Genomic DNA, 12,624 nt, shown 5'->3' on the forward strand with positions numbered 1-12,624 from the left:
GCAGCAGCAGCACCAGTAAGTGGAGCAGGGGCCAAAGGCTATACCTTAACTCATCTTTCTTTCTGTACAATAGCTTTTACTATCACATTTCCTCTGCAATTGCACAGAATCGGCAAGATCTAGTTATTCAAATAACTTAAATAGACTTAAAAATCATAAAAGAAATGTCTATCACTCAATAAATTTCTGTAATTCCAGACAGCTACCAGGGAGGTGTCTCAGATTTTATATGGTGGTTTGAATGGCAGTTTGCAGATTATAGGTCATCTAAGGACAGGATGGGGATAGCAAGTGGCGGCAGATGCACACAACCAACACAATTCTTGAGTGGGCCAGGTGCATAAAGACAGCGGCCTCCTAGGTTCACGTTGTTACTTTTTTCATATCCGTCTCACAAGGCACAGCCTCCAAACATCAGCAGCTGTCTTTGTGCACCTGGCCTATGCACTATCAACTTTTCAAGAAAGTCTACTGGCCAGGATCTGTTGTCACTGTTTGGCTGGATGCATAACTTCATGTCATCAGAGTGAAAGCTAGTGCGGCGGGAGAGAGAACCCTCCCGAACTCTAGACTGCTCCTCTGTGGCCAACACTTTCTACTGGAAAAGACAGGGCATCTTCAACATCAAATATGATCCAAAACAAAAACAGCAAAAATACAACACAGATCTAAATCAACAATATAAAACCTGAAAAAGTAGAAGGTGGTGACTAGTGACCACTGCTGGCTTTGCTGCTCCCCGATGTCCAATCAATGATGATAAAGCTGAGGCTCATTATCATAAACAGGAAGCCTATCCCAGCAAAGCAGGCAGCCTAGAAAAGAGAAAGAAAGACAGTGAGTGTGAGAGAAAGAGAAAGAGAGAGAGAGAGTGAAAGAGTGAAAGAGAAATGAGAGTTTGTTGCTGGGTTAATTGCATACATCATGCTCAGATTCAGAGAACTCCACACGAATGCAAAATCAAATTAAATTAAACGAAACTAAACTAAATATATTTTTCTCAGATTCTCAGGTGATGCCTCACCAGGATTTTGGGGGTTGAGCGCAGGGGCTCCTCTTCTTTGGGTACAATACGAATGTAGAAGACTGCAGGGAAGATGAAGATGAGACACGGGGCAGATGTGGCACCTGGGAAGTATAGGAAAAACACGATTATATCATGTAGCTAATTCCCCATGACTGTACACTTAGTCTTTTTAGTGCTTCTGGATTGACTGGGAACTAATGATATCATCAACATATACAGCAGTGAAACTTATAGGGAGGATATGGAACTAAATATATAAGGAAAAAATATGCAAAATTTAAATTTATTAAACATCCATTTAAATCAAAATTTATATTTAGTTGCATAAGTGTCACAAGACTGTAACGGACCATTTGATTGATGTCTGTACTAAACTAAACATTCCCCAGGTGATTTTCAATCTTTTTGCCCAAATGTCTTTATATTTAAATCCATCAGCTGAGGAGTACTTAATTCAAAGGAGATCAGAAGTGAATGGTGAAATAAAAGATGAGGTGTGTGAGGGCATGTTGGACGGTCATGATAAGTACTGCATTTTACCCCACACCAAAGCAACAGTCAATGAAAAAGATCTCTCCAAATGTTTAATCACTGCTTTCAAAATGCAAAAAAAAATGCATATTTTGGACGTAACAAATTGCTTTACCAAAGTATGTTACATACTATGTGTTGGAATAAATTACCTCCAAAGCTGCATGTGTCTGACAAAAGCCTGTGGGCCAGATTTAGCTTGCCATACATTTTTAGCCAGTCAACAGAGTTGTTGTGACTGACTGTAGATTTGTTTAAGCCTGCTGCCTCTTCACAGCTCAACATGCTTCCAACACGTTAGACACGCTTCCTCAAACTCCCAACTACAAGCAAGTACCTAGTTATGCAAATGATTTTCCAGGATGCTGGGACTCAATGACAGGGCAGCACACAGTTGTCTCTGAAATTCCCTCCCTCTCTACCATCCATGTTCAGTTATCTTTTGTCATGTGAATTAGCACTGCACCTTTTTTTCTAGTGGTGTTGCATCTTGCAAACTTTGAAGTATTTTGCAGTTTAAAGTGAAAAAAAGTGTGAATTGGTACGATAAGAACTGAAACTGTTAGTCGAGAAGATGCAGGAAGAGAGGTATAGGTGTCTGTGTGTGTGTGTGTGTGTGTGTGTGTGTGTGTGTGTGTGTGTGTGTGTGCGCGTGTGTGAGTGTTTTTCCTCATAACAGAATCTGCTTTGTGAGAATTAGGCTTCCAAACTACATGAGGTGCATAATTAAGTGACACCTAGCTGAATTTTGTTCACAAGCTATGAAAATGCTAATAGATGCCATTTTAAAACAGAAAGGATGCTGAAATTTGTTGACATTATGCAAAATTTGAGACAGATAAACAACATGGCCAATTAGGTTAGTGATCTATGCATAATGCACTCACATCGTGGCTTAAATATAGATCCTGAAAGTTCATCGGGAGTGCCTCTAATAGTAAGTGAGTGTCGAAACTTTAGTGCCTTCAACTTTAAAAACCCAGGATTTGTCTGACCTACCGATGATGCCGAAGATGCCCAAGATGTTGGGGGCAAAGATGACCAGCAGGTTGATGAAAATGAGTAGAGTGACAGCAATGGCGATGTGGCGGGGCCAGTAGAAGGTCTTGTTGGGAAAGAGCATCTGCTGAATCGCTCTCCGTACCTGATCACAACAAGAGGCAAGCCATCTTAAATGAACACGTTTCACTGGCTTTTGAATCTAGACAGAGTCACTGTATGAGGAACCAGCTGTTACAATAAGCTGTCAGTCAGCCACAGTGTGTACTGTGTGTGCTACAATTTGACTTACAGGGAAGAGCACAATGGGCACAGTGAGCGTGACAGCGGTGAGCACAGCCAGACGCACACACAAAATCAGATTGTCATACGGGTCAATACGGCTGTAGGTGTGCAGCAGCTCAGCCTCCACCTCACCTAGAAGAGACAGACACACTGGATAATAGAGTAGGTCCGAGGATGATGAGGCTCCAGGAAGAACACTCCCTTCGACCCCAGCTGGCAAAAGCTCAATTATACTTAAAATAATGCAGAAACCATTTACAGGCATAATATAGGTGAAATAGGGCTCCTTTGTAATGTGCCAGCGTAATAAAACCAATTTTATAACACCTTAAAAGTAGCTTAGCATAGCAGTGCAAATGGTTATTGTATGACCACTAGAGGGGGTAAGTGCATCATGATGCTTTTCAACCTCAGGGATAACTGTTCCCTTGCAATGTGATAGGGATTCAGATAAAATAAAATGTATTGATATGAAAAGAAACACTAAACAAATCAAAATCAAAGTAATGTGGCTTTGCTACTCTTGTACTTTTGCTATTAACTCACTGGAAGCATGGATATACAAATTTAGAAGCAAATGAGGCAGTGGAGCAATAGGACTGACAGAGAGGATGGAAATATAGATGGAGAGAGAGAGAGAGAAAGAGAGAGAGGGTAGATTCTGCCATGGGAGGGGGGCCAGGCCTCACCATAGAAAGTCAGGTATCCAAAAAGAGCAGCCAGGAAGTACATGGTGTACATGACTGCAATGGAGATGTTGGACACATGCTGCATCTTTTTCTTGGTGGGGCTGAAATCAGAAGATATTGCCATGTGATGTCACACACAAACACACACACACACACACACACACACACACACACACACACATACACATACACCATCAGGGCATCCACTGACAAAATATATGCCCACACATATAGAGCTTGTGGCCTAGTTATTCATGACATACCATCTTGAGCTGTGGGGTTATTTTTGTTACAGTTTGTGCAAACCGAATATGCCTCAAAGATTCAATAACCCACCCAAATTAATCTTAGGAAAACACGTAACAGTGGTTCAAAGCAGGATGATAATTTGAAACTAACAACATGCTACATCATACAAGCAGTGCATTTGTATCTCAAAATAAAGTGAAAGCAGTGCATGTGACTAGGTCATGATCAGCCAAGCACAAAGCAGACGTAGTAGCTTTCCTCTTTGTCGTGTTACTGATTTCTTGTCCAAAACTTAGCAGGAGTTTTGCATCCTGGGAAGGGGAACATACTTGCGCAACTCTGTGTAGATTGGCAGGACCTCTGGGTGGCACACAAAGGCGAACGCCAGGATAGGGATGGTGTAGGCCGTCTGAAAATGAACCCCAACAAGTCACCATAGATACAGCGGCGCCATCCCAGACGTCTTACCACCAACCTCGCGCTTTACTGCCCATTACTCCCTCAGACACATCACAGAGAGCTAATTGTTTCCCTGTGATTAACTTGGACCTGGCGACTGACCAGCTTTAGCCTATTTAAGAATGCCTTTCTCGTAAGCTGCTAAGCAGCAGGGATTGGGTTTACTAGCCTGGGTTAGGAAAATCTCTCACATCTTTAAGAGATGCTAATAAAGACTTAATTGGATTTCATATCAGGAACAACTAGTCAATGCTCGCTAATGCACTGGAAAGTAAAACAATACACAATTCAGTGACACAGGTAATGTTACAACGGAATCAATTCAAGCAACTAGCTACAATTAAGAGTCTTTATGGGTCCTGTCCTGTGGTGAAGCCAGGTTTTGTAACTGAAAAATTAGGCTACTTAGAGAAATGGCAGGTCTTTCCCATTTCACTCATTCCCAACTCATTTGACCCACAGAGGGCAAACTTCATCACCCCGCTGTATGCATTAGAATGCCAAAGCAATTTTTATTCTACTGTTAGCAGGAGTAGACATCTGAGGGGTCACTGTCCATCCATTGAGCCTTATGTAAGTCTTATCTTGTTGCTTATCATAAACAGCTTGATAAAAGCTCTGACCCCCTTTCAGAGGGCACCGGGGTTTGCTGAGTGCTTCAAACCAAGTGTGATTTTCATGCTGCCAAGACGCTGTGGTGTGTGATTTGGATTGTAGACCATCATTAGCAACATGCTGAAGATGACTATGAGTGCAAGTGGGTGGCTGTGGGTGGTGGTGGAGGTGGATGTGATGGAGGTGACAGAGTGACATGCGTAAACCTACTTGTGAGTTGAGGTTGACCATTTTGGGAACACAGGCAGAGATATCCTCCCCACCAGGGTCTGTAGCATTGACATACGTCCCACTGACAGTGCTAGTGTTAAAAGCAAAGTCCACAAATGGACAGGGGACAGTGAACTTTTTGTAGATGACCTGTCGAGGGCAGAGAGGAAAGGCGTTAACTGGAAACAAAGGCTGTGGGACGCAGCTAGCATACAGACAGGCAGAAAATATGGCAAGGCTCTGTTGGGCACTGGGAGAGAGAGAGAGAGAGAGAGAGAGAAAGAAAGAGAGCAGTGCGTGGATTACAGCTCACACAACCAAAACTAGGTCAGAGAAACACACAGAAGCAACGCAGTCTGGAACTGCAGGGTACAAATACTAGCCCATCGAAATGGGTAGAAGCAGAGGGGAATACAAAAGAGGAAGAAAAAATAACATCTTATTACTGGCTGATCTCAGTGTATCTGAATACGCTGCCTATTTATTTCTGCCAGTAGGCAAGACAGTTGGAAGAGTTGGAGGACTTACTGAAATGAGGAAAAAGACCATGCAGCTGAGGGAGAAGCCACTGGTGTATCCCAGGTATCCTGAAACACACAAGCGTCATTAGCATCGCTCCCACCTGGTATCACACTCCTTTATTCCACTGGGAGAGCATCAATACAGTGGCATGACACCATACTAAGGCTAACATGGTGGGAAACGCAAATGTAGGCTCTATGTATTATCTCCCGTCCCTACTTGCTACTAATAACTAATCACTGGCGAACATTAAAGCAGCATTTTCCTGATGAATTGACCATTTGCAAAATGATGATTGACATAGCGATCCACCAATCCGTGCTTAGCATCCGTCTTCTTCCTCCGATATGAGCCTCCGACATCGCACTGAGAGTATGGCTCAGAAGTACAAAAGTACGGCTTTTGTTTCGTGTTTTGTTGATGTGTTTTTGGGGAACCACTGAGTTGGATTGTGGCGTCTATGGTAGCGTCCATCTTCAAAGTTTGCCAGACATAGCAACAGTAACTAAAGGGGGCGGGAGTTAACAGAAATGTTGCGGTCAATTAAGTCAACGGTAAATTAAGAAAGGGGATATCCTCTGGTGAATGATCTTCAAGTCTTGTGGTAGACTAGACTGATCTAATGTGCTGGGAGCTGGAGTCCATTACTGAGCTCTTGTTGCACTGATTGGTTTTGCTGTTCTTGGCTTGACAGACTCCCAATAAAAGGTCAGCCAATCCGCCTCTCTCTTTCTCCTTTACTGGCTGCCCCTGGCTGCTATTTTCTTCCTTTCTTCTCTCTTTCTTTCATGTAACTGCATAATGATCCATTTTTCCACTGTTTCAACCGGGGCTGAGCTTACATAATTATGGCACTGTCATGCAAACAGACTATGAGAATTGATTACACAGGAAACCTGGGGAGAGGCACTTGATACATGTGTACATGTACACAAGAGCAGGTTCACATAGCTCTAAAACTGTATCATCTCTCTGCCAGGAGGAAAAATTTCACATTGTGACAAACTTGTGTACAAACTTTGCTTGTAGGCACAGACTGAAACACTGATTAGATGGGCATCACACTGTAAGAGAGACAAAATATTACACACTCACCTAGCTGTTTCATCAGAGCCAGTGGCAGAATTATTGCAATTGATACTATGATCACGAGGTAGTTTCCGTTCATGTACCATTCACTGGAGAGAGGGAAAAAGACACAAAGAAATCAACTGTATTGATTTAGAATTACTTGACTTAAACACTCCACTCAATCTAAATACTGCTTAAGCATTTTCAATGTGTCAGATATTGACCGAGAAGACGAAAACTGTACCGATAGCTAGGAAAGAAGGTGCACATGGAGAAAACACAGAGAAAATAAGGTAACTACTCATTATGTGGTGGAAACAGCAAAAGTACTGATTGGGGCTGATCATATATCTGCCAAGCAGTGCCAAGCAGTTTTATACACAGATAAGTAAAAATCATACACAAATCAAATTCCATTGTTGCGGTGAAATCAGACCTTAGGTGTGCAATGTCACTGTACTACTGAACTACAGGACAATGAAAACTTAAGAGCATTTAATAACACAAAGGAGGAGGACATGACTGACTGTCTGACTGACTGACTGACTGTCTGACTGAATGACTGACTGACTGACTGACAAATGGGCCACTGAATAGCACATTGGAATAATGAAAGTTTATAAGCCTTAACAAACTATGAGTTAATGATTAATTAGATAACAATAACACATTATTTATCATATAGTAAATATTTTTAACTGAGTAGTACATCTAGTAGTATATTATATCTTAACATTAGCATTAACATTAGCTAATGATGTACAAAAAATGATGTAGTAAAAGGATTAGTAACAAATGTTTGTAATATTATACTTAACCAATTTTTGTTCTTTAATTCATCACTCCTAGGTTGGTAAGGCTTATGAACTTTCATTATTGTAAAGTATTACTGGCCATGGCGCCATTCTTCTGGCATCCAATGCTCAATGGAGATTGGGGTGGAGACTGAGGTCCGAAGTCTAGACGCTACCTATGACTGCAGGCCCTGTCCAGGCTCTGTGGATACACATTCCACTGGTGCACTAAAAAACACCCCAGCCCGACTGGATGGAGGAGATGAATAAGTGAAGTTGGGCAAACATATGACACACAGACTCCACTGACACAACCCATCACATGTTACTTTCTCACACACAGCCGCGTCTAGGAAAAAAAAAACACTGAGAGCTATTTTTAGATTGAAACAGTAGAAGTGATTAATTTCATGTCTTCTGTGAGGTGGCAGACGTCACAGCGATACAGCATCTGTAGGCTACACACGCTTCTCTAAAATGAAGAGGTTCATCTATCCTGTCAGCCCTCTAGAGCTGCCCAGCCATCTGGCCCAGGGATACAATCGCTCATCAACACTGATACACACACACACACACACACAAACCTATTTACACACACATACATGCACAAGAATTACACATTATCACAAATGCACAAGCAGTGACAAAGACCTGATAAGATGGGCAGAAATGCATAAAGAAACACCAACTAACACTCCATGCTGACACACCAGTGGTAGCTCTCTGATAGCTTGACTGGTTGAACAAACACGTACACAAACACACAGACAGAGCCTCGGGTGTTGATTGATTCTGAAGTTCATTAGGAACCCTGAGCAGCTCACACGCACAGACACAAATAGGCACACACGTATGCGTGCACACATACAGTATATCAATATAAAAAAACACCCACTGAGAGGGTGACATGCCACCGGGACAATCCAGTCTGTCATTTCAAATAAACACACTGACTGTTGGCCATGGCCTACAGCACAGGGCACTGGTACACAAGCAAAACAACGCTGACACCAGAAAACGTAGCAGAAGAGTTACAACCATCCTCTTAGCCAATCTACTAAAATACATTTTAGAGTTTCAAACAGATGTACAGTATATCAGCTGTATAGTGTATGGTGAGATGCATCAATCCTGGCCCTAATCTCAACATTTCTGAGCTAAATGTGACAGTATCGGTATTTCAGGTAGAAAGCATGTCTTCATTCTCTTCCCTTCTAGATGAAATCAGCATCCAGCGTTCTGTGCCAAGTGCATACATTTAATAGGATTTCTGCTTTTCTGATACTTCTGTTCTAATATTCGTTGCACACTGTAAAATGTAATCACCCCCCCCCCCCGCAAAATTACCATGAAGCTCTGTGCCACCCTCCATTTATCCAGGCCAGGAGTTGTGTAACAGAGCGCACCGCTGTATCACACAGACATTCCCTGTCCTCCTCCCTGCTCCTCACCCACTTCTTTGCGTCTCTCAAAGAAAGCCTCAAACTGGGGTGGGCGGTTTGGGGAGGTGGGGTAACATTACACTTCAAGTCCCATCCATGGAAGTGAGTTCTGTTTGTCTCCAAGGCCACCTGCACTAGCCAGTGATATCCTGTGGTTTACGTTTGCAGCCCTGGAGTCTAGCTGTGTTTTGATGTGCGCCTCTCTCTGTGGCCGCGCTGCCCTCTCCTCCCGGGGGTCACTCTCACAGCTGTTCTTAGGCCAGCTGCTCGGCACACTCGGGCACCAGGCCCGCCAACTGGCACAGCCAGCCAGCATGACTGTGTGAACTCACAGGGAGAAGTGATGGTGGTAACGGGTCGCTTTTTGGGCTGACTCAATTCTTGAAATCTGTTATTACTTACTTTTAAAAAGAGAATGTAATTTTTCTTTCCTATTGTCTCATTTCTGTTGTAATTGTTTTACAAGAAGAAAAAAGTGACAATCCAGCGGCACTTCGTGCAGACAACAAGCTTCTAATTGAAAAGTGCAGCCCAACTATGCTTGATATAAATGAGGTTGGCTTGGTGTTTTTAAAAACAGAGCTGTAGTCTTGCATTGCATTTTAAAACAATGGTCGACAGAATACTTGGCAGCACAAGCCATGTTGCTACAGCATGTTCTTGAAAGTGGGTAACACAAACGTACTCCACCAAAATACTTCTAATAAAGAGTAACTTTATACCGGAACTAGCTACTTTTTAAAGTAAGTAACACAGTAAAGTAACAAATTATTTTTAAAAGTAATTTCCCAAACACAGACAGGGAGCAAAGGATTTTCTCTCTTGTACATGTAACTACAAATTGAAGATGTGCACTCTTCTCCAAATGAAGTTATTATTATAACTAAAGTTCAGGAACAAGACCACGCCTCAAGCACACATTCAATATCCTGCTCCACCCTATTTATACACGCCTAACCATGACCTTTTCTCCCTCTCGTATGTCCCAGTTCTATCATCCCCCCCCCCCCAACCCCTTGCTCTTCTCTCTCAGTACAGAAACCACAGGGGAATATGATGGAGCCAAGAAGACTCCCCATCAGCGAGACAGTGCCCCCACCCTGAGTCTCAATTTCCTGGTTCCTCGAGCTATCCATCGACCCCAACTCATCCGACCCCCTCGATTCATCCCTTCATCTCGACCCCTGATTCATCCCTCCACCCTCGACCCTTATGTCATCCCTCCATTCTCGACCCCTCTTTCCCTCAATAAACCATCTAAATACATCTCATAGTGGCGTGGTCTTTGTTAGTGAAGTGATATTTGTGTCAGTATGTGTTCCCTGGATCTGAAGTCATTTATGTTACTGCACAGTGTGAATGAATAACTTTGCGGACTACTCACCCTGCAGGCTTATCCACCTTCAGGAAGGCCTGGATGACCAGAGGAAACTCATACTTGACTATGTACAGGTAACTGGACATGGCTGTAGAGGGAAGGTACAGATGGAGTCATGAGTTACTTCCAAGATACACACAGGCTAACACACATGGACAGAAGCACACACACCCACAAAAACACACGCTCGCTCAGCAGCACAAGTACAAATATTAATCCCAAGCAGGACGCAAACACCCAATCACAGGATACTATGAGTATTTTCCTGGAAACTGTCACAGGAAGTAAAAACAAAAAAAAAACAGGGATGACCACTTCTAAATTTAGATTATATTGCAAAAGATAAGACACACACACACACACACACGCGTGCACACACACATTCAAATCAAATCCAATACAAAAGCACAAAACACCCAGTTGTTTTTTCATTATGCAGATATTCTTGTGCAGACAAATTGACAGAATCCACAAAATTAAATTGCCTCATCACCTCATTATACACAATTAACAGAGCGTAGACAGAGAGGTCCTCTACAGACAGAGAGGTGAGGCTAAGCAGAAAACACATGCTAATGAGCTGCATATCCCCTGCTCATAGACACTTATCCAAACCATCGTCTGTGAACCAAATCTCAACATCTATTTTGCATTTGTGTTATTATTTTGTCCATGTCAGCTTTTACATATCTTCCTCCACTGTCAACAGATTCTAAAATTGTAAGAATTACTAACTTTATAATGCTGACAGCCATAAAGAAACGAGAAGCAACGCTGGTGAGTTAGCTGTACTTTATCATGTACCTGGATGGCCTGTGCGGGCCTATACAGCAGCTCAATGTGTGTCTATACTGTGTGTTTGTGCATGTGTGTATGTGTGTGTGTGGACAGATGGCAGTGTGTGTGACAGAGCCCTCACCTCCAATGTTTTGCAGCGTGATGGCAATGCCTGCAGCCATCTTCCCTGGGGTCCCAAAGGCCCTGTAGCCCAGCTGCTCATAAGCACGGATACCTGAGGCACAAATACCAGACAATAACTCAGTGCGTTCAATCCATAATAACAAGATCTGGGATTGTACAGGACACTTTTTGATTAAACTTATACTGATAAGTTTGAAGGCGTTGGGTTTGCAATTAGGAGTTGGAACATTGTGATCTGACATTGGAGGGTAATTTAGAGGTTTGCTAATCAGAAGAAGCAGACTGTCAGAATATGTCTGTATGTTTATGCCTGACATTAAGCATCAACATGGGCTTTAAGGGGGTTTCCTCCATAACGTTCAGTACATACCTACAATACCAGATGACTTGAGTAGTAAATGGATGGAATATGATGAGAGGCCTGCAACCACTGTTAGGAGTATCCTGAAAAAGACATAGACCATGAATAATTAGAAAAAATAATCATCTGAATCAAAATATTAATCACCAGCAAAAACAGGATTACAATAATTATTATAATTTTTTTCTCTCAATGATAATAGATTTTTTGAAACAATCTCAGTCCTATAGATTGCATTCTTACACTGTAAAGTATTTATACAGCTGCAGCAGTACAGAGATACATTTTCTGCATGCTGGAGCATAGAATGTGTTGGAGGACTGGACTCCCTGTGGTTCCAGTTCACCCTGCGCTGCGCTCCAGCTGGGCCAAGGAGGCTGCCCTCTCAGCCCATCTGCCCTCTACCACAGGAAGTAACCACTGCATCAGATGGACTATCTAAAGGGGAAGGAAATTCTGAAATTGGTGGGATGAGGAAAAGCCAATGTTCATGTTAATCTTCTCCCTCTTGGCTCCACAATGGTGGAATAACCCATCCCAGTCACAACAGCAGTCATTCCCCATCTTCCCCCAAAACTCTCCTCAAAGAGTTCTTCACATCACCCTCTCTCCACTGTGTCATATTCTCCTCTCCCACATCTTCCTCCTCTATTCCCTCTTCTTGCCTTCTATTGCTGTGCTTATCTCTTAATTTTCTCTCTCACAGTAACGTTGTCAGGGAACTATGGCTCTGACCCTTGCACACATCACTACTTGTTGCTTGAAATGATGATGATCTACAACTACAAGCTTATTCTAATGTTGCACTCATTATAAATTGCTCTAGATAAAATTCTCAGCTAAATGTAAATGGAATCGAGGAAAATTACTGGACTCTTTGGTCCACATCACCCAAACATACCGTACTCACTTGGCCCGATATGGTCTGAACTACGAAACCTGATCTACTGACTTTCCCAGAACATGTCCACCTCATTCCAACTATTTTCTATTTTGTCTCTCTTTTGTTGTTACTCTTGGCAACCTAAACTCTCTCTCTTTCTCTTTCTCTCTCTCTTTGGAATGGCCAGG

The 12,624-nt window shown here is 42.6% G+C and overlaps 1 protein-coding gene across 1 annotated transcript in view; it reads right to left on the reverse strand.

Moving 5' to 3' along the window:
* Positions 1-701: 701 nt before the first annotated feature.
* The window catches only part of LOC139657433 (sodium-coupled neutral amino acid transporter 3-like), a 32,943-nt gene continuing 21,020 nt past the window's right edge, over positions 702-12,624 (reverse strand). The window contains exons 6-17 of the mRNA XM_071535267.1: positions 11,563-11,636; positions 11,191-11,283; positions 10,278-10,359; positions 6,682-6,764; positions 5,593-5,651; positions 5,065-5,214; positions 4,110-4,189; positions 3,532-3,632; positions 2,850-2,974; positions 2,558-2,702; positions 1,025-1,128; positions 702-815 (exon numbers count right to left, since the gene is read on the reverse strand). Coding sequence (XP_071391368.1) covers positions 711-815; positions 1,025-1,128; positions 2,558-2,702; positions 2,850-2,974; positions 3,532-3,632; positions 4,110-4,189; positions 5,065-5,214; positions 5,593-5,651; positions 6,682-6,764; positions 10,278-10,359; positions 11,191-11,283; positions 11,563-11,636 — 1,201 coding nt within the window. The 3' untranslated portion in view covers positions 702-710. The remainder of the gene's footprint in view (positions 816-1,024; positions 1,129-2,557; positions 2,703-2,849; positions 2,975-3,531; positions 3,633-4,109; positions 4,190-5,064; positions 5,215-5,592; positions 5,652-6,681; positions 6,765-10,277; positions 10,360-11,190; positions 11,284-11,562; positions 11,637-12,624) is intronic.

This window comes from Centroberyx affinis, unplaced genomic scaffold (genome assembly GCF_046629955.1).
Source record: "Centroberyx affinis isolate AG114_WGS23_722 - 3 ecotype Tasmania unplaced genomic scaffold, CSIRO-AGI_Caff_v1 ptg002685l_1, whole genome shotgun sequence".
NCBI lineage: Eukaryota > Metazoa > Chordata > Actinopteri > Beryciformes > Berycidae > Centroberyx > Centroberyx affinis.